Here is a 23,072-nt window from a genome sequence, read left to right as displayed (position 1 = left end):
TTCAATTCGATCAACTAGTAACAATGTTAAGTACGTTGGGGGAAGACGTAAACTGTTTGCATGCAACTCATACATGGATTTAAATGAATTTAAACATTTTATATGCTCTAAGATTGGCATTGACACTACAAGATGTATTGTTAATTTAAGTTTTAAGTACAATCTAAGTGGAGATTTATTAGTTTTTCCGGTTGAGCATGAGGAGTTTATAGATGCAATGTGGGAGTATTCAAGGTCTACCTCTCGTCCTTCTTTAGAGTTATATGTAGAAGAGGTGCCCCTAGGGAATGAAGATATCAATGTTGTGGAAACAAATGCATTCATGAATATAACTTCTTCTGCTCCTTCTCATACACCCTTCCCTACCCAAGAAACCCAAAATTCCTTTATGCCATCTTCCTCTTGTCCTTATAATGAACCCAATCAACTTCAATTTTCAAGTATCAAATGATGATACTTTTAACTTAGAAGATACAAATGAGCCTTGGGATGATGTTAATAGTGAGAGTAATGAATTCGTTGAAGCTCCTTCTGAGGACGATGTGGGTGTTGACGAGGAGGCTCTAGCTAATGACATGACCTTATGAAACATTCCAACAATCGTTGCCCCTACACCCTATGCACTGGTTCCCCCTCTAGATGAACACATTGAGGACAACTCTTGGAGGTCTTGGGATTGTGATACAACCTACACCGACGAAGGAGAGTTTCAAAAGGGTATGATGTTTGATAACAAGGATGCGTTGTTGGACGCTGTTAGATTGTATCATATTAGTAGGAACGTTGAGTACCAAACTGAGACTTCAAATCAAACCGTGGTAGTCTTGAAGTGTAAGAGAGGGTATGGTTGGAGGCTTAGGGCTAGGAAGAGCTCCTATTCACCATCATGGGAGATTATTACGTATAAAGGGAAGCATGGGGGTTGTGTATTAAGTACTGAAAACGTGTCATCTGGGCACATTCATTTGACATCTTCCGTGATTAACAATCTTATTAGAAATTGTGTTGCTCAAGACCCATCAATTAAGGTCTCTGTTGTGCGTCAAATAGTGAAAGACCAATTCGGTGTCGAAGTGACCTATAAGCGGGCATGGTGTGCTAAACAGCAAGCCCTTCTGTCCATCTATGGTACATGGGAAGATTCTTATGCTCTTCTTCCACGCTTCTTGAAGGCACTGCAAATTTCAAACCCCGGGACCGTAGTTGAGTGGTTCTTAAAGGAAGATAATGATGTCGGTGTGTATGTCCGTCCTAGTATTAGAACTTTCCAACGCGTGTTTTGGGCTTTCCAACCTAGTATTGAGGGATTCAAGTATTGCAAACCCGTTATTGCCATTGACGGAACACATTTGTATGGTAAGTATCGCCATACGTTGTTAACTGCCATTGCCCAGGATGGGAACAAGGGAATCTTCCGCTTGCCTTTTCCTTGGTCGAAAAAGAATGCATAGCCGCGTGGTCTTGGTTTATGGCCTGTGTTCGTAAGCATGTGATGCATAGTCCAGGGTTATGCGTTATTTCCGATAGACATGCGGGCATTCTAGCAATCATGGAGGAGCCGGAATTGCAACCTCCGAACGCCCATCATAGGTTTTGCTTGCCGCATTTGTTAAGTAACTTCGACCATGAGATCGTCGCATTTGACTACAGACGAGGCTTTTTCCAAGTTAAGATTGGACGTGGTAATAGAGGATCCGCCAAGGGTGGTAAAATACAAAGTGTAGATATGAGAGAGATGAAATGCACTTGTAACAAACCATCCATATATCACATACCCTATTCTCATGTTCTTGCCGTATGTATTAAACGACACTTATCCTACGAGCGTTTTGTGGACTCCTGCTACACGACCCAAAGCTATGTTAACACATATGAATCCATATTCTTGTCGTTGATTGATAAGAGGTCATGGCCTCAGTACACCGGTGTTGAGGTGCTACACGATCCAGATCACATTCGTGGATTAGGAAGACCTAAGTCCAGGAGGATCACGAACGAAATGGACGAAGGATCGCGGAGACGCAACGCTTGTCGACGGTGTGGTAATGACGGTCACAACACTAAAACTTGCACGTCAAGGTAAACAATTTCAGTACTTCTTAATTATTTTTACAATACATAACACTTAGTTATTGTTGAATTGCAGCAGAGATGGATCCAGCAGCTCCAGGCCCTCTCGACCCTAGTGTCCTTACGATGCAGGCGAATCATAGGAGGAGGATTAGCATTAGAATACTGTTTGTATATATTGAACATTTGTACATACTTAATATTTGTAACATTTGGTCTTTTGTGTATAAATTGTAATATATATGTAAATGTATATATTTTTATCCTATTATCACATGTTTATTATGAATTAAATGATGTTAGGTATGGGAAAGGGAAATGATGGAGCTATTTATAGAGCATCATTACAACTGCTATTTTCAAGTTCCTAACGACTATTTTTCTAATTAACAACGGCTACTTTAGTTCATAAAAAAAAAAAAAAAATTAAGGGCAAAGTAACAGCGACTTTGGCCTTTTAATATTTTTTTCCTCTTTCGCTGTGAGTAACAACGATTTTACCCGAGTCTAGGCTTGGATGTACGAAAACTTATTTTGGGAAATAAGTTTTCACGAAGCTTATTTTGGGAATTAAGTTGTTAAATAATCTTATTTTTTTCAAATTTTTCGAGAGGATCCTAACTCCACTTTGTACAAGAGAAAATTTGAAAAAAATAAGACAATTGAACAATTTTTTTCCCAAAATAAGCTCCGTAAAAACTTAATTCCCAAAATAAGCGTCCGTACATCCAAGCCTAGCCTCGGGAGCATTCGCTGTTAGTAACAACGACTTAATGCGTTTTAAAGTTTTAGTTCTCAGTTACTTCCTTATTCCAGCTGACGAGATGAAGGAGTTATCAGTTAACCTTAAAGTCATTGTTACTAACAGCGACTGATTCCTTTTATTATTATTATTATTTTTTCAATGTTTCGCCGTTAGTAACAGCGAATGTTCCCGAGACTAGGCTTGAATGTACGGACGCTTATTTTGGGAAATAATTTTTCACGAAGCTTATTTTTAAAATTAAGTTATTAAATAATTTTATTTTATTCAAATTTTCTTGTACAAGATGGATAAACTTTGACGTTAATTATTCGTCCTGTCCTCTTCTCTCTAACTTCGATTGAATGAACTGCTCCTACCTACCTTCGTCAGTTTCACTACACTTCACTGACACTCAACTGAGAAAAACTCCCTTAAAAATCCTACTTTATCGTATTCTGTAAATCGCGATTTATTAAACTAATTCACAAACTTAATCCTGATTTATAAAAACTCGTGACCTAAAACACAATGGGAGTACTAACATTCGGAATTATAATAGGAATCATTATCTTATTTTTCGCCATTGTTTGTATCATCACCATTGAAGGCACCTGCAAGCGTCGCTCTACTTAACTCCCCCCCCCTCTCTCTACTATGTGGCGAAGACAATTCAGCAGTAGCGCGACTTCCATTAACGTCCTTAAAGACAAAAAATGGGACGCCGTCATCATCGGCGGAGGACACAACGGCTTGACTGCAGCGGCTTATTTAGCTCGCGGCGGATTGTCTGTAGCCGTCCTTGAGCGGCGTCATATCATCGGTGGTGCGGCTATTACGGAGGAGCTTATCCCTGGGTTTAAGTTTTCTCGTTGTAGTTATCTCCAGAGTCTTCTTCGTCCTTCTGTCATTAAGTATTTTTTCTCTCTTAATTTAATTTCATGAATTGTGTGGTGTTTTTTGATCTGATTGACTGAAAATTTATAGGGAGCTGGAATTGGAGAAGCATGGATTGAAGATGTTAGCAAGGAATCCTTCGTCGTTTACGCCGTGTTTGGATGGGAAGTACCTTCTGTTAGGGCCTGATAAAGAGCTTAATCGTTCTGAGATCTCAAAATTCTCCGTAAATGATGCTGATGCTTATCCTAGGTATATAGTGTTTCAGGTTTTGTAAAATGTTTTGATTGTTTTAATTATTGTTTAGTGTCAAACTGTTGCAAATTGATTGATGTGTATTGGATTAAAGTTGTTTATATCATCATTTGTTGCCCAAAGATTTGTTTTCTGCTCTTGTGCAGCTTGAGATTGAACTACATTGGTTATTCTTATAAATATTTATCATTCTGTGGCCAAATAAAAGCAAAATTTAAGAAGGAAACTTTTTCGAACCATAAACATGGCTTAAAAACTAAGAGGGACAAAGTTTGAACTCTATCCTCTTAGTTATAAAATTGCTAACTTTACTACCAAAACAACTATTATTACATGATTTTTAAAGGTGTCACTATATACAATATTATTTTACAATTCATACAAAAAAGGTTTGGGAGGCAGCACATGCTTCTGCCTTATAGAAGTTAGACCACTGGATTGGTTGATTTTTGTTGGTGCTGATGTTTTAAGCTGATTAGGTATCAGCTGCGTAAAAGTTTCTCAAATTGTGCTTCTTGCTGTATGTTGATGATTGACTAAATATGCTGGTTCCAATCTGTTTTTGTATTTCAATTCAATATGGCTGGAGAAGGCCTATAAATGATGATTGTGATATACTATGTTTTTTGTGTTTTAAAAGATGAATTTTGTCATGATTTTGTTTTGATTTGGTAATAGTTCTGTGAACTGGTTGTGTTTTGAATTTCGATGGATATATGCACAAATAACATGATATGATAAATGAGTGTTGCAATACATTTTGGAGTTGAAATGTATTTCTTGACCAATTATTGTAGTCTATTATTCTTTTTTTTTTTTTTTTAAGTGGATGCGTTCAACTAAGAAGTTTGACAACATTTCTCCACTAATAGAGTGAGGTGTATGAACTTCTGCTTTTGCAACGTGTACTTTTACTTGCAGTGATCATTGCATTAGTGAATAATGGTTTAACTTGGCATTTGATAATTTTTTTATCTTGAGCTCTTTGATGCCTGTCTGCAGATATGAGAGTCAGCTCGAAAGCTTCTGTAAATTCTTGGATCCTATTCTGGATTCTCAGACTCCTGAAAATTTTGAAGGCACCTCATCATTTGGTGACAAGATGAAAAATAAGCTGTACAAATCAAGTTTTTGGTCTGGTTGTCTTCACCGTGCAGCCTCCCTAGGGCAAAAGGAGATGGTGTAAGATTTCAAACCTTTGGTTTATTTTGATTCATGATACAGCCAAAAGTTGTTAATTGTACATGTTTTCTTATAACCTTATTATGCAGTAACTTTTTGGCTTATTTGTTTTATGAATTGATTCTCATATCTTCTCTGTTAGAATGTGATTTTAGTAATATAAATAATCCAGCCTAATTGCTGTAATGTACTATCCTGATGACTAACAGGGATTTCATGCACCTTCTTTTGTCCCCAGCTTCAAAACTTCTGAATAACTGGTTTGAGGTAAAGACATCTTCAGATGTTTCTATCTGATCATATATTCCATCATTCTATTTAGTTTCCAGATTTCACCAATCATCAGACCACTTTTGTTATTTTGAAAATGAATACCAAGATGCTTTTCTTCCTTTCGATGACTTTATGGTGCCAGTAAACAGATCTAGTTTAGCTTTACTGCAAACATTCTGCCATTGTCCCCATAACTAAAAACTTGCATATTGGTCCTTTGGTGTTATCTGTGGTACATAATTGGGTTTTCTGTAACCTCTCTTGCATTAAAGATAAATCTGTATGTCCTGAATTTTGCAGTCTGATGTTCTGAAAGCAACACTGGCTACAGATGCTGTAATTGGAAGCATGGTAAGATTCTGTTTGAGAAATTTGTTGGTAAAATGAAACTATTTATAATTTTGAGAATTGTGTTGTGATGATATGCATGTGATGGTTCCTTTATCCTTGTGCACATGCTTATCTGCTTCGGCAAATAGGTATCATGTGGTTTGGAAAGACTTATATTATTCTGATGTTTGATGAGCTAAGCTTGTGGTTTTGTGGTGGTTGTGCTCAATTTATTCATGTTATGGTTTTACACATTGAATACTATCTATCGTTTACTCTAATAGGCAAGTGTACACACGCCAGGTAGTGCGTATGTTTTGCTGCATCATGTGATGGGAGAAACGAATGGGGAACGCGGCATATGGTCGTAAGTTTTCAACACTTCCAAACTTTCATGTCGGAACTTATGATTAAAAATGCCAATGGATTATGTCTTTTTGTTGGACGCGACTTTGTGTTGCACAACAGTTCATCTATTATTAGTAGACATGTCGGTGGTTTTCTTTTCTTTTTTTTTTTTGGGGGGGGGGGAGGGGGAGGAGAGGATTAGAGCTTTTTTCGTATTCCACATTGTATTTTGTTACTTGTCTAGTATGCATGTTTTTCTTTTGTTTGATCCATATGATGAACTAAGGAGGTTACTTTGGAGCAATGGACTGTATCCTTTTGAACAAAGGTCTTTGTTAAGATCTTTCATTGTCACTTAGGATTTGTGGAGAGTGCAAATGTGCAACTAGCTTTTTGGGATCAATAGTGGGTCAAGATCTATATATACCCTGGGTTTTGACATCAGATTGATTGATTTTTATATGCAGCCTGTAGGTGATAGCATGTAAATTATTCCAACATTATAACAGTTGTTGACGTTGTGAAGACACAAAGTGGATATTAAATTATACATTGGGGCTTTGGATATGGAACGAGAAATGAGGATATCGAGTCTGTTTTGGATTTTGCATAAGCATATGATTTGTTAAAACCACTTGATGACTTATAGGAGTGGATTGAGTGCTTTCCAGATCAGTTACTATTAAGTCATTTGGTGAATCGATTGCCATCTAGTAAAAATTCCTAGTCCTTGATATGCATAAGCAATCAAACACGCACAAAATAAAACCCAAGCACTAAGAAAAACCATATGGCAGAACCTAAAAGAAGAGAGTGATAAAATTTTTTTGTGATAGTTGTTAAAGTAGTTGGTTTGACCAATTCGATCTAATACAAGAAACAGTTCTGTACGAACGGTTCAAACAAAATCCAGTTGGATGCATATTCAACTGTCACTCATAGGGATGACAATTATCTGGATAAAAAAAATCAAAGCCAAATCGAATGATAAATTAGTTTTTTTAATAATTCGATTGGTTTGAAAACTACAGACCAAAATATTGTGGTTTGAATTTCGATTTGAAAATCTAAAAACCAATTAAAGTTCAAACCAAAAAGTTGAATAGCTAAAAATAAAATTGTAGTATTCACAAATTATGGCCCAACTAAGGCCCTGAAGCTCCAAAATCGGTTTATTCTACAAAACTAATTGCATCACTTAGCCTACTTTTCTTTCTCTCCTACCTCTTTCATATATCTTCTTGCAAACCCCTTGTTTCTTTTTTCACAACTGCTTCATCATGATACAACCATGAAAAACCTTCCTTATTCTTTACCGTTTTATAGCTTAAACCTAACTCTTTTATCATTTCAACAGTAGAGATTTGATACTTGCGACGATCGTAAGTAGAAGAAGAGAAAAAAAAAACAAATGAAATCATATGTGATCATAATAACTTGCATAAAACCAGTGCTTTGTCTTTCATATGATCGAGAAAGAAAACATATTCTTCTTCAAAGCTTTTTTTGTGTTTGAAGGTTGCATTAGATAGCTAAGAGTATTTATTTTCTAATCCCATTTATCTTTTTGCCCTTTGAATTTAGAAACATTGCACTATAGAAAAAAAATAAAAGATAAAATAATATAAAACCTTCCGTTGATATTCTCTTGAAGGCCTTTGCTATTCACTTTGATCTTTTCTTATATATATATATATATATATATATATATATATATATATATATATATATATATATATATATATATATATATATATATATATATCATATGATTATTTTATAAGGTAGTTCTATTGAGGCATGGAAATATGTATGTCATACTATCTTCGTTCTGAAATACTTGCTACACAAGTATATTTCGTAATGTTTGTTATTTAAGCCTATTTTATATGTTGCAGATATGTGTAAAAAAAGTGTAGTCTAGTGGAATCTTGTTTGAATCGTCTAATCGTCACAATATGAAACTTTTATGATTTTTAGTTATATATAACTCAAGATATAAATTATCAAAATAATGCATTGGATTACGTATTAAAGTGAAATATAGCAAGTGTGATGGAATGGAAGAAGTATAAGATTGAATTGGTTAACTAACCATTCTAACAAGATATGCAAAACCAACAAGATATGGAGAAAAGAAAGACGTGAAAGACGTGAGGATAAGCACTTTACTATCTATATTAGCAATAATATTCTAACAACTAAAAATCAAGCTTATGAGCCACACCTTAAAGTAATTAGAGAGGGTGAATGGATGATACACCATCACCCCAGAAGGTGCACAATAAGTTTTTAATACTAATTTGTTTTGTGCAAGATGATTTACTTTGGATGTTTTTCATCTGAGACAACAAATGAAATACTATAAGGTAAAGAAAAAGAATCCACACATGGTTTTATTGATTGTATGAGGTGAATGTATGACAAAGTACCATATAGAATACTTCAGTGGGTTATGAAAAGTCATAAATATGTATGAGAAAGTACAAATCAATGTTAGGACTTGCGCAAGAATTTCCAATCGTGATTGATTTACATCAACAGTAGTCCTGGATTTGAGAACAAGAATTATCTAGGTTGAAGGCCCGTAGTGCTTGTTATTTGCTGTTAAAATCTTATTTTAGGACAACATCATAGGTGAAGTCCACGATAAGTAAGAGGTGGACATATTTTGTATAGAAGTCGTTTTGGCATGGAGGATTAAACTTTAGAGCACAAGTGTTGCAAAATTAGATGTAACTCTTTTCAATTGAATATTTCAAATACCTTCGACCTTGGCTTGTTTTTTAAAAATACAGAAAATTTTATCAAAATGTTAATCATATGTTTTAGTATAGGTGCTCAAATAGAGAGTTACGAACTCAATGTAGGTGTATGACTAAGATTAAAGAGAAAATTCTAACTGCCATTCAACTAACGCTACTATTTGGATTAACATTTAAGAGATCAAAGTAGGAAGATAAAGGTAGCAAAGATGTGTACGTTGAGATGGATGCATGAGTATATCTTGATGGAGTAAATTTGAAATGAAAACATAAGAAAGAGTTTTGGAGTTGTAAATATTGAAAACAAGATGAGATATCATTTACATTGGTTTGGTATGTGTAAAGAAGAACGAGAAGTGAACCAATTAAGAAAGTCTAATGTTGAAATTTTTAGGAGAATATAAGAGAAAATGGTAGGCCAAACGAGTGAATAATAACATGAAGTTCTGGGATTTGGAGCGCATATAATAATAGATAAGAATGAACAACGGAGTAGAATATATGTAGATTTTCATTAGGACCATAGTGCAAAAATGTGGTAATGGTTGCAATTACGACATGGAAATGGTGATGCTGTAATGGGAGTGATGCGGTTACTGTCAAAAGCACGAGATATCCTTTGATACAACCCAAAACGTGTTTGTTACACCTTTACAATGTTGAAATATCGGTTTGTTTTTTAATTCTTTACAACACGGCCGTTTCGTGCGATACAACCTTGTTTTTGCACTATTATTAGAATTGATTTTCTTATTCGTGACTAGTATTAAAGAGAGTTGGATTAAGTATAACCTTTCTCATTGAAAATTTCATAATTCCGAGAGTGTTTGATGTTGAGATAAGATCGTTGTGTATGAGTGTTTATAAGGGCTAAGAATATTTTTTAGTGAACTTTGCAAGTCTATAGTGAAACAAATGTTAAGTTACAGAATAGAAATGAAGATGTAATAATATTGTATTACCTAAAAGGATAATTAAGTATTTTGAGCATACTCAATCTCCGTAAGTGTTAAACACCATATGTCGGCTACATAAGCATGGTCCTATTCTCCCCCTCCCTTTTCTTATATTATGCGCTTCTCAATTTCCAATATTGCCCTCTTTTCCTTTGAGATTGATTCTTCAACTCATCACAAATTCCTCATATTGATTATGTTTGGTTATGTAGTTGACCATAGTTGTGATTAAGGCTTTGGCAATGTTTTATAATTTTCTTGGTTAAAATGGTCTCTCTTGTTCCTTGGTGATATAATTTGACTTTAGAGTGTTTGGATTTGGAAATAGGAAACAAAAGAAGAAGAGAGAAGGGTGAGTATTTGCTTCAGAATCTTTCTATTGGTGAGATTTGTTTCTCACGAAATACAAAGGAACTCATCTCTCTGATTCTCTCCCCACCATTTTTTTAAACCTGCATTTTTATAGATGAGCTTGCGCCTGTATTTTTTTAGTGGTTGGCTTAAACCAGAATTCTCATAATATTTGCTTCTCCTCCCCCTTCCTCCAAAGTACTACATTTACTTGTATAGTTGTTATGATTCCCTGCTCACAGCATAAATAAAATCAAGTAATTTGACTAGCATTAGAACTTGAACTCAAAAGTAATTCTAGAAAGTGATGCAGTGGATACTATCTTGTTCTCTTCTTGTATTTTTGAACTTTCGCCGGAAAATAGATAGAGATAGTGGCAACAACTTCTTCAAATCTGTTAAACAGAGATCGTGGAAACCTTTTCAATACATTCAAGTGTATCACTTTGGCCACATTGGAAGAGCATAGTTGCTCCCTTTTTTCACCTATTACTGGTTGGCTTTCTTTAGTATGATAGTGTAAATATGCATAAATATGGTTACTTTGGAATAATTACAATGCTTAAACAAGCCTCTGCTCTGTGTATTGTGTATATTTGCATGAATAAGTCATAATAATTGGTTATTGTTATGTTTAAATTTTTGATACTACCATTGAGTAGCAAGGACAATGGTGAATTTTGTGCGAACCTTTGTCTTCTAGCTATAAGGCACGAAGAAATTTTGGTTTTGTGCACCATGAAAAGGCTAATGATGTTCTGTTCTTTATTTTGCAGGTATGTCGAAGGAGGTATGGGTTCTGTATCGTTAACCATTAGCCATGCTGCCAAGGAAGCTGGAGCTAATATAATTACTAATGCTGAAGTAAGCTACAAAACTGAATCAATGCTTGTTCGTATACCTTTGTTTCTTTCTTATAGATCTTGCATTGAGTTCAAGTACTAATCCCACCGTTCTTATTGATGATTAAAACTCTTGCACAAGGATTAAGCATTATTTATTGGGGTTAGCTTTGCTGTCCCATTTACATCAACCATTCAACCCTAACAAAATACTAGTTTTTAGAAGTCCCAATAAATTCACTTTCTTTACATGTTACACCCTTCTTTTCATTTTAATTAACGCCTAATGGTAATGACGGCTTCCATGATACTATTATACCGTTTTTGGATGTTGGGACTGCATAATTTTAGTATTCTTTATTATTTCTTTATGCACTAACGATTCAATAACTACCCTCGTGAAGCCCTTGAAATTGTTGGGATATTTGTTAAAACCAGTGGAGAAGTTGTTCCATAAAACATGAAATTCAAGCTTTTGCATCTATTGAAGAGTCCATGTGAAACCATGGGATTATTGAGTTAAGTATATGATTGAAAATATTTTACAAAATATTAAACCAGTCAAACTATTGAAAGTACCTTATTCTTAGTATGAGAGCTATAAAGTGATTTTAGCCATAAAAACCACCAAAAACATAAACCATGATTTTGCATGGACTCTAAGAAGCACTTGCTTGGGCTCTTGACAATGTTTGGTATATCTCAAACGTGATAATTATGGGCCTTCAGTGTCCTGCAAACCATATTGTTTGTGATTCCTTTCCAGGGAATTCCAGGGGCTTAGTCAAGTCTTGCTGTCAAGAACCTTTCTGGTGTTTCTCCTTTCAGTTCCAAAAAGTTGGAAAGTTTCTGATGCCTATTTTTCTACTTTTGATATTGACTTTTTATGGACTTTGCACTTACTGAATTATTGCCTTGCAAAGAAACTAAGGGAATTTGTCTTTTCAATGAGATAACTGATTTGGGATCATATTTCTGGAAAAATATAATTTATGGAATTGTTGTACTTGCACTTGAAAAATATATTTCAGTTAAATTTAGTATAATCCCTCGTAAAGAATAAATTACTGACGAAAGTCTCTCTTTGTAGACTTGTGAAATAATTAGTTGGTTGAAGATCAAGAATTCTTTAGAAAAGCCTATTAATGGTTATGATGCTGTTTTTCTGTAGGAAAACACTGAACATTAGACACTAAAAGGTGCAGGAACTCAACATTTGTAGTTTGGTAATACGTAAATGTCTTCTATTCATGGTGTAAAAACAAGGCTGCATCGCATCGCGTCAGCCGTGTTGTAAAGGTTTTGAAAAACAGCGAACCGATATTTTCCATGTTGTAAAGGTGTAAAAAACCGCATTTTGAGCCTTATTAAGGGATTTTTTATGGTTTTGACCGATATTTAGACGTTATGATAACCGCATCACCGTTTCGTTACCGCCATTCGCAACCGTTTGCATTTGTACTCTATGCTTCTATTTTATATTTTTGAGTGCTTTATTTATAACTAATAAAATGTTTCTGTCTTTTTAGGTATCACAGCTGCTGATTGGAGATTCTGGAGCTGTGAAAGGGGTAGGCTATACTAGTTTGTCATGTTCTTTCGTAATTAGTGATCAAGAGACTGACATTTCATTATTTCACTAGGTATTGCTTAAAGATGGAACAGAAATTCATTCATCTGTTGTACTATCAAACGCAACCCCACATAAAACCTTTGTGGTAAATTTTCTGAGTGTGAAGGCATTTGTCTTTTTTTGAATTGCAGAAACGAAAAGATGGAAGTTAGAATTAAAGGCTATATCTTGGAACTGGGACTGTCTTCTAAACTCGTGCCTTGTTGGCTGCAGGAATTAGTGCCAAATGATAAACTTCCTGATGATTTTCTTCGATCCATTAAGAACTGTGACTATGCCTCTGTAAGACTTTTTAAGATTACTTATATATTTACATTTGTAAAAAAAGAAGTCAAATATAACTATGCTTAGTTTTTATCTTTCTCTTGTTCTTGTTGATGGACTTGATAAAGAATTGATCTAGTCTTGGCTGGTTTGTGCTCATAAATTTGATAGTATCTTTGTAACGAAGCCAGGACACATCTGAAGTCTCTTACGAGCCTACATATGATAAGACTCGCATCCAATTCTGAAACACATTTGCGGACTAGTGCCTTGGTTTTGTTTATGGATTACTCATCATTTCTGTAAGATTTGCTTTGTGTCATCCTCTCAAATGACGGCACCTATGTGCTGTGTGGTTGTCTACCTGAACGAGTAATATCACTGAGATTAGGGCCCTTAATATAATTTAAGTATAGTTGAGGTGGCGTAATAAGGTTTATCTTCAATTTTCAGATACTCTTGAAAGTGATTGTCTCATTTATTCAACCTGCATTCTGAATTATTCTATAAGTTAGGTGGTTAGACTTGCCATGGGATCTTTGAGCAATCAGAAAGTTAGCTTTGATGGAAAGAGCGGTCCCTCAAATGTTATACACTAGACATATTTAGTTTTGTTTCCTTTGATATGTTCGCAACCGTTTTGCTAGATATAGGAGTACAAGCAACAATAAACAACCTTAGTCCATTACACCAATTCCACTAAGTGACTCCTCCCTACGCTTGAGCAATTTTCTGGGCTAACATTTTCATCTTGAAGGCTTAAGCTTTACCAATTTTTGTTATGTATTTGTAGTGCAAAAACATGCTAAAAATATGGGGAATGGGTAAGAATTAGGAAAGTATGAGAAAACAGATGCAAATTTGATTACCCTAATTCCATTGAGTGGTTCCCACCTAGGTGGGTTTTAGGGGGTTAGATGTACACAACCATACTCTTGTGATAACTAAGAAGTTTGGGATTCTTGATAGCAAATATCACATGCAACTTCAGATAAAAGATAAACAAGACGTGCACATGATCTACTGAACCAATTCACTATAGGTCCATAATAATCCGAAACCAAAGAGCTATAGATCTTTGGCCCTATCCAACATGGACAAGGTCTGATTAGATATGGTGATTATTTGTAGATCGAGTGTGAGGAAGTCATGGTGGTTGAATAGGAGTTAGGAACCCAAGGATGATGATATAATCATATAATGGTATTCTTTTTTAGATGTATGCAATGAAATGTATTCAAAAGAAGGAATTGGACGCTATTTTCTAAAAAGATGCATTTGATTTAAGAATAGAGCGATAAAGAGGCACAACATATATTAATGCTGATAGATTTATTAATCTCTGACAAAGCAAGGACCTCTCACTTTTGTGGCTATGTCTTTCAATATATTGATGAATTACTATCCAAAGAACCCTCTTGTCTCAATTAAAATGCTTGTATCTTTATTGTGCGTGACATTAGAATCTCGAATTTAACACTTAAGAGATAGAGGAAGTTCTTAAAACATAGGGAAATTTTTCTAAACTCCGTTTAACTTATAACGTGTTTGACATGTGATAATTTGTCTTCGGACATGTGACTCATAAAGGGCACAAATTTAGATGACGTAAAATCTAAATGGTCAATAATTGCATCAATATTAAAATTATCAATAATTTCCATCTCGGGGTATAATATCATAGAAATTACCAATGATTTATCCTTTATCTTATTGTGTTGCATAGTTTTGATAGCATCTATGATAAAGTAGTTAATATAAGCTTTGCATTTTTTGTGTCTAGCTTCACTTTTGACCGGAATTGAAAGTAGTTTTTAATTCTCGAGGTTCGGATGTCTCTACAATTCTACCTCGTGACAAAATTGAGTCATACTTCTTCCTTTTCGATATCCTTGAAGTCTTATGGGATAAAATTCATTGACAATATTACGAATGTCGTCAACTTTGAAAAACACACCAACATTTCGAGGTTCTAATAAAGCACAATAGCAAGCAACTCAATTGATAGAAACTTAAAATTTATGAAGTCTTCTAAATAAAATATTTTGTTAAATGAAGTGACGCATAATAAATGCTATTATACGTTTAGAATAGTTTATATTGTTTATTTGTTTTTTACATTAAGGTGGGTTAATCAATAATTTGGAGTTTTATTAAGTTTACAGTGGTTTAATTAATGTTTGGTTTTGTATTAAGTTAACAATAGGTTAATCAATGATTTAGATTTTTATTAAGTTTAAGATGAGCCTATACCAACTGTAGAAAGAAAAAATCTAAAAATAACTTTTTTGGCATGTGGCTAGTGCCATATATGGCCCTTACAAAGGTTCATTAGAGAAAGGGCCTAAACTCTGTAGTCATGTATGCTCCCATTGACGTATGCCGATCATTGACAATCTTGGGGTATGAGAATCCTTAAGATTTTAGACTTCCCTCTCTTAAAACAATTTTCCACCTATACCCAAAAGGTTCAACCAAGCAAGTTGTAATCTTCTAAATGGTTCTGCACTAGGCAATTTGAGCTCACTATGTCATTAAACAAACGAGAGAACTCACCCAAAAGACTAGCCTAATAGGTGAGAGAGCTTATTTATCTATAAGCCCGACATTAGTTGCCAATACAACTGATGTAGGACAAAATCCCATAACCTTGTAATGGCTTAAATCTATTTCATTACATTCGAACCCCTATAAGTTCCAATGTCCTCATTGGTCACGGCTGGCTTAACCCAGACCACCACTCTGAGTTGGATCCTCGTTGATCATGGCTGGCTTAACACAGGCCACCACTCCGAGTCGGTTTTCATACCATTGTTATGGACAAAAAGACAACTCACCCAAAAGACTAGCCTAGTAGGTGAGAGAGCTCATCTACTCCATAAACCCCACATTAATTGCCCATACAACCGATGTGGGGCAAAGTCACATAACCTTGTAATGCGCTCAAATCCATTCTATTACACAGTAGTAGGAACCTTATGGCTGCTTTGATTTTAATAAGACCTCTGCCCATTTTTTCCTTCCTCTGTATCATTATCAATGTTAGGAAGGGTAATCAATTTTTGTGGGATGAGAAATATATACTTTTGACAACTTCACGCCTCACGGAGATTAATTAACTTGTAGTTTGTATACGATCTTTTCTCAGCTATCTGTTTTTATCTTTAATGGTTTATATTATCATAAGTAAACTTATTTCTGATAAAGCATCAAGCCAAAAGATGGGGAAAGAAATTGGAGGCTCATGAAATTAATATAGGAACTTGAGATAGAATTTATGCATTTGTGGACTTAATGATGCTTATTATTTACCCTTGACAGGCTTGGCTTATTCTTTATAAGCTAACATGAGCTGTTTTGTTATACTTTATCAGGGAACCACAAAAATTAATTTAGCAGTTGATAAGTTGCCTCAGTTTGGCTGTTGCAACAACAAAATAAGCCATCTGAATGGTGGTCCTGAGCACACTGGCACAATTCACATTGGTTCAGAAAGGTAATTCATCAGCTCAGTGTTGTGCATGAACATTTTACTTCTCTTGTTTTGATATTAACTCTGAGATGTGTAAAGGCATATCCTTAAAGTGGTTATCCAACTCAAAACTAGTGGTTGGGTGGATATTAATCAAAAATAATGATAGCTGTTTCTGAGATCAGGAGCTCATGGATCGATAGAAGGAATACTTTTAATACGGTGGACGAATTAGATTGCTTGTATAATTTATTATGCAGACTTTGTCGATCATGCTTCCCTTCTAAATGGCTCCTGCTGTAAGAGGAAGTGCATTCTTATGTTTGCTTGTTCAGTGAGGAACAACTTCTTTGGTTAAACTATGACAAGGTCTTTCAGTTGTTTATTGTGATTGTATTATCAATATTTAAGGATCTATCTGTATTGTTAATCAATAAGTTGCTGCCGTTTGCAATATCATATTACAGAAAGCCATGCCAAATCAAAGCCTTTTAAGAAGCTAATCACCATTAAGGCATTATTGTCATTTCTAACAATTGGAGACCAGGAATGCTTAGATTAGACCAAAAAGCTTACCAGAGCAGTCTTAAAAACTACAGAGCAAATCCACCTTATCCTAGTTGCAGAGAACACAACCTAAGACCTGAACTTGAATTTTAACCTACACATGTTATTAGCCATTGCACAAGTACTTATCCCTTCTAGGAAACCAGCTCCTCCAGGAATTGTCAGTTCATGCTAATTTTATGGTCAAAATTAACATTTTGTCCCTAATATCTTGGCATTCATAGAAGAACTGAAGGACATCTTAGTCAAACTGCAAATCATAAGATTGTCAAAAACCTAGTCCTGGCTAACCTTGAAATTTGGTTCATTGGTTGTCATTTTGGCTGACAGGATGCATCCACTTATATTAGTTTTGATCAACCATATTTTTACGTGCATGCTGATTTGTGAATTGTTATGTGTCTGGGTGCTGCTTTTCACAGCATGGAGGAGATTCATGCAGCCTGTCAAGATGCCTTGAATGGCATACCATCACGAAGACCTGTTATCGAAATGACCATCCCTTCAGTGTTAGACAAAACAATATCTCCTCCAGGTACTCCTTTATTATGTCCATAATTTTTTGAATTGGCAGTGAAGCATTGAAAAGTGATGTCAGAATAATAAACTATCATAAAAGTTTTTAGAAAAATGGTGAAAATTACAACTAACGTTTTCTTAAAATGAAAATTTCATAAATTATTACTGTTGTCTCTATGTTCTCAAATTTGAAATTCTGTAATTTCATCCATCTCACACACCTATTATAATTTATAAATACACCACTTCTGTATAAGTGATTAGACAAATTCATCAACAATTGATTTCTTATACTGTTTTGTATATTATTTTTGTGGTAGCCATTAAAAAAATGGGAAAAATTGAATTCAAAAATTCAAACTTCAGGGTGTTTGAGTATAAAATCCCTACTTTGGAATTTTATGTAGAAATGTAACCTTAGAGGTGTCCATTTTAAAGCATTGGACCTATTGGAAACCTAGACAAGAGGTTAAAAAAGCTATGTGGCATCATCTTGCTGGTCCATATGTTTTTTCTTTTGAATTAGAAGTTTTTTAAAAAATATTTCTTCTTCTGATCTTATTTGTTCTTCCCATTTGGAATATGGGAACAAACCAAGGAGAGTAATAAATTGTTGAAAGTTCCAAATAGCGTATTTATTAATTGGTGAAAGTAATTAATATATCTTTAGAAAACATAAATTGAAAAACAAATGGAAAGTTTTTTAACAATTACTAAGAGGAAGGGCTACGCTATGGTTATTAAAATTCCGATCTTGATTTATGATTCTAAGATCGAAAATAGGCGACAGATCCGAATCTTTGGTAGATCTTAAAATTGGTAGGATCGTACGCTCCTACTTATCTCAAGAATTTAGGAGGTAGGATTATTATACGATTCCACAATCCTGCAAAGATAGTCTCAATTTAAAAAAAAAATCTTATAATCTAGACTTCATTTATATATAAATATATGTAAAATTGTTATTGTCATAATACTATAAAGTTCACTTGCAGTTTAAATAGTTATTAAAAGTATTATTTTTCTTAACTTAATCGATGAAGTCAAATAAATTTGATTTACACCTTAAAAATTAAAAGAATAACAAATATAATTGATAATTAGTTATCCAGAGCATTTTAATGCATATTTATAGGATCATACGATCCGATTCTAACGATTTCGATCCTGCCCCCTCATCAATCCTAGGTAGAATCTCAATCCTAACAACCTTGGGCCACGCATAAGAAGGGGAATCATATTACTTTTGGGGGTAAAATTATAAACATGTAACTTAGTGAGTTGATGAAATATTCATAAGTGGGTAACCATAAAGCTTTTATGTTCTCAGGCGGATGTTCTATGGCATTACTAAAGTCACTTTTTGGGGATCAATGTGCTATTAAATGATCTAATCCTATTTCGGCACTTAGTCCATGTTTTCATTAGATGTTGGCTTTTAAGCAATGAAAGTCTTTATGGGATGAAAGGAGAGGTATTAACCTGCTAAATGTCTGGAATCCAAGTCGTACAACTTTGCTTTATGAAAGTCAACTAGAGCTGCAAATTCTAATAATCAATTAGGTAAAACAAATCTGGACTTAATATGCACTTTGCTAGTCGTCTGCATAATGCTGTATTTGCTCTCTTCTCTCTCTTTTTGTGTATGCGAGTGTCAATTGTGTTACTACTGTATTTGTGTGTTGAAAAATTGGTTGCATGTTCTTTTTTTTGTATGCTGAACCATCCCAGGCAACTAAGCAAGCTACTTTTTGTTGATTCCTGGCTTGTAACGGTAAGAATACTATTCTTATAGGAAAACACGTGATCAACTTATTTATTCAATACACACCTTATCAACCATCAGATGGTAGCTGGCAGGACACTGCATACAGGGTGAGTTTTGTTTTCATATGTTACGTCTAAGGTTTTGATCACGTAGAGTACAACCACTCCCACTCCCACTCCCTCCCCCCCCCCAATCTATTCCGCAATATGAGAGGTTCAAGACTATTGAACTATCAACTTAGCCAACCAGGATGTGATTTTGAGTAATGCTATGAGCACAGCAAATTATATTGATTTCAAGAGGATGATTTTTGTGCTTAATGGTGGGTGTGCACGTTTTCTAAATATTGTTAGTCTCTTTCACTTTTGCTCCAATGTTGACATGTAATTGCAATGTACTTCCATAAGTTGGTCTATGATAAACCCGAATACCTACAGATGATGTAGTCATGTTCCCATGTGGGGTTTTTTTGCAACTCATAAGTGCCCCTTACAACTAGTGCTCCCAGTCTCCCACTGCAAAATATGTCTAGATCTTTTCAGTAAAGGTTAACATGTATTCGCAGGAATCATTTGCAAAACGGTGTTTTTCCTTGATTGATGAGTATGCGCCTGGATTCAGCTCATCAGTTATTGGATATGATATGCTTACTCCTCCAGACCTGGAAAGAGAAATTGGCTTAACAGGTGCTTGTTCTGCTGGCTCTTACACATGTTTTGCTCTAAATTTATACTGCCCTCGGAAATAAGAAAGTGCATTTTGTATGTTTTTTCAGGAGGGAATATTTTTCATGGAGCTATGGGATTAGATTCTCTCTTTCTTATGAGACCCGTAAAAGGATGGTAAATTTTGATGGGACTTGTGTTTTTGGAAATATTGCTAATCATTACTTAACCCTTTCAAATTAATTTTTGAATAGGTCGAATTATAGGACACCACTACAAGGATTGTATCTGTGTGGAAGCGGAGCTCATCCAGGTGGTGGGGTTATGGGAGCACCGGGGCGTAATGCTGCACATGTAGTTCTTAATGATGTAAAGAAGAAATGAGTAATGGGCAATGATCGTCTGGTAAGAGTAAATTGATTCAGACAAGATTCAAGCTGGACTGTTATTCCTGAGTGTTGAATATTCATAATTTTAGTTTTCTTGTCGTACAAAAGTAAGTGGTCCTTATATATAATTGTTGCGTTTCAATACAATATTAACTTTAAACATGCGTAAAATCAAAACGTTTTTAAGACTTGTTGACATGAAATAAAACAAGTAGATATAAGTAAATATTGAGATGAGATTATATACCTTTGTAGCGTGAATTGATTTGTTTAAATTATAACCACGAGATAAAAACCGCAACCGAAGTTTTAAGTGAACTCCACCAATAATCTCTTATAAGATCTTATATATTAATATGTCGTTTACAACCAGCTCTTAAATTAATTTGTGTGCATATCCTTCACTCCTAAAAAAATGATGGGACAAATTCTAATCATATATTAAGAAATGAAAGGAGAAAGAAATGTGCAACTTTATAACAATCAAAGTGCACGATCACAACTCTCAAGTAACCTTAATGTTTTCCTTAAAAAAGAGAATTGAATGAAAAGCATTCATATCCTCTTTTGCCCGTTAGGATTAATGAAAATTTGAAAAAAATAAGGTTATTTAACTTAATTCCCAAAATAAGCTTCGTGAAAACTTATTTTCCAAAATAAGCTTTCGTACATCTAAGCCTAGCCTCGGGTAAAATCGTTGTTACTAACAGCGAAAGAGGAAAAAAAAATTAAAAAGGTAAAATCACTGTTACTAACAGTCACACGAACTAATGTAGCCGTTGTTAATTAGAAAATAGCTGTTAGGAACTTGAAAATAGCCGTTGTAATGATGCTCTATGTTAGTTTTACTCTCAATTTATAAATGTTAATACTTTTTTTGAAAGTTCACTTACGTTACTATATTATATGTACAAATGTTCAATATATACAAACAGTATTCTAATGCTCCTATGATTTGCCTGCATCGTAATGACACTAGGGTCGAGAGGGCCTGGAGCTGCTGGATCCATCTCTGCTGCAATTCAACAATAACTAAGCGTTATGTATTGTAAAAATAATTAAGTACTCAAATTGTTTACTTATGTTATTTATTTGTTTGATAATCTCTACGTTTGTATACTCAAATACAGTTACTGTTTACCTTGACGTGCAAGTTCTAGTGTTGTCACCGTCACTACCACACCGTCGACAAGCGTTGCGTCTCCGCGATCCTTCGTCCATTTCGTTCGTGATCCTCTTGGACTTAGGTCTTCCTAATCCACGAATGTGATCTGGATCGTGTAGCACCTCAACACCGATGTATTGAGGCCATGACCTCTTATCAATTAACGACAAGAATATGCATTCATATGTGTTAACATAGCTCTGGGTCGTGTAGCAGGAGTCGACAAAACGCTCATAGGATAAGTGTCGTTTAATACAAACGGCAAGAATATGAGAACAAGGTAAGTGATATATGGAGGGTTTGTTACAAGTGCATTTCATCTCTCTCATATCTACACTTTGTATTTCATCTCTCTCATATCTCATGGTAGTTTGCCTTCTCGGTGTTACGGGTTATAATCCTAGTGGCGTGTGAAATGTATTTATTTCCCCCAATTAGCCACGCGTTCGCATTCTCGCGTCTTTTAACAAAGTAATCATTAACACGATAGAAGGTGAACTCCACAAGAGTGGTTATAGGCAAGAAACGCACACCCTTCATTACGTTATTGAATACTTCGGCCAAGTTGGTATTAGTAACACCATACCTATACCCTCCATCGTGACATATTGACCATTTAGACATTTCACCAACTTGATCAATCCAAAAAAGTGCTTCCCGATTAGCAACACCAATGGCCTTCAATCCCTCGACGACCTTATGTGGTTGTCTTTGCTCTGCAGTCCTTCCATATATCTTCTTCAACTTCACATTACCCATTTGGCGGTCGAAGTTACTTAACAAATGCGGCAAGCAAAACCTATGATGGGCGTTCGGAGGTTGCAATTCCGGCTCCTCCATGATTGCTAGAATGCCCGCATGTCTATCGGAAATAACGCATAACCCTGGACTATGCATCACATGCTTACGAACACAGGCCATAAACCAAGACCACGCGGCTATGCATTCTTTTTCGACCAAGGAAAAGGCAAGCGGAAGATTCCCTTGTTCCCATCCTGGGCAATGGCAGTTAACAACGTATGGCGATACTTACCATACAAATGTGTTCCGTCAATGGCAATAACGGGTTTGCAATACTTGAATCCCTCAATACTAGGTTGGAAAGCCCAAAACACGCGTTGGAAAGTTCTAATACTAGGACGGACATACACACCGACATCATTATCTTCCTTTAAGAACCACTCAACTACGGTCCCGGGGTTTGAAATTTGCAGTGCCTTCAAGAAGCGTGGAAGAAGAGGACAATAATATTCCCATGTACCATAGATGGACAGAAGGGCTTGCTGTTTAGCACACCATGCCCGCTTATAGGTCACTTCGACATCGAATTGGTCTTTCACCATTTGACGCACAACAGAGACCTTAATTGATGGGTCTTGAGCAACACAATTTCTAATAAGATTGTTAATCACGGAAGATGTCAAATGAATGTGCCCAGCTGACACGTTTTCAGTAATTAATACACAACCCCCATGCTTCCCTTTATACGTAATAATCTCCCATGATGGTGAATAGGAGCTCTTCCTAGCCCTAAGCCTCCAACCATACCCTCTCTTACACTTCAAGACTACCACAGTTTGATTTGAAGTCTCAGTACGGTACTCAACGTTCCTACGAAT

General features: G+C 35.2%; 1 protein-coding gene across 3 annotated transcripts; it reads left to right on the top strand.

Moving 5' to 3' along the window:
• Positions 1 to 3,128: 3,128 nt before the first annotated feature.
• Positions 3,129 to 22,366, top strand: LOC130807719 (uncharacterized). Of its 3 annotated transcripts, none has more exons than XR_009040646.1 (17): positions 3,129 to 3,726; positions 3,800 to 3,961; positions 4,967 to 5,146; positions 5,356 to 5,413; positions 5,720 to 5,770; positions 6,034 to 6,116; positions 10,946 to 11,033; positions 12,541 to 12,582; positions 12,655 to 12,729; positions 12,858 to 12,926; positions 16,283 to 16,404; positions 17,370 to 17,482; positions 19,262 to 19,341; positions 19,800 to 19,920; positions 20,010 to 20,076; positions 20,154 to 20,395; positions 21,268 to 22,366. XR_009040646.1 is itself a non-coding variant. In XM_057673037.1 (17 exons), the coding sequence occupies exons 1-16, from the start codon at positions 3,470 to 3,472 to the stop codon at positions 20,281 to 20,283; spliced, it is 1,698 nt and encodes a 565-aa protein (XP_057529020.1). In that variant the 5' UTR covers positions 3,170 to 3,469; the 3' UTR covers positions 20,284 to 20,304; positions 21,268 to 22,265. The 3 variants fall into 3 exon arrangements, 2 of the variants coding, with proteins under 2 accessions (XP_057529021.1, XP_057529020.1); XM_057673037.1 differs by having other exon boundaries at positions 3,170 to 3,726; positions 20,154 to 20,304; positions 21,268 to 22,265; XM_057673038.1 differs by lacking the exon at positions 21,268 to 22,366 and having other exon boundaries at positions 20,154 to 20,502.
• Positions 22,367 to 23,072: the final 706 nt, after the last annotated feature.

Source organism: Amaranthus tricolor, chromosome 3 (assembly GCF_026212465.1).
Source record: "Amaranthus tricolor cultivar Red isolate AtriRed21 chromosome 3, ASM2621246v1, whole genome shotgun sequence".
In the NCBI taxonomy this organism is placed as follows: domain Eukaryota; kingdom Viridiplantae; phylum Streptophyta; class Magnoliopsida; order Caryophyllales; family Amaranthaceae; genus Amaranthus; species Amaranthus tricolor.
The sequence above is the reverse complement of the archived record's forward strand: the minus strand, read 5'-3'. Positions and strand labels throughout refer to the sequence as shown.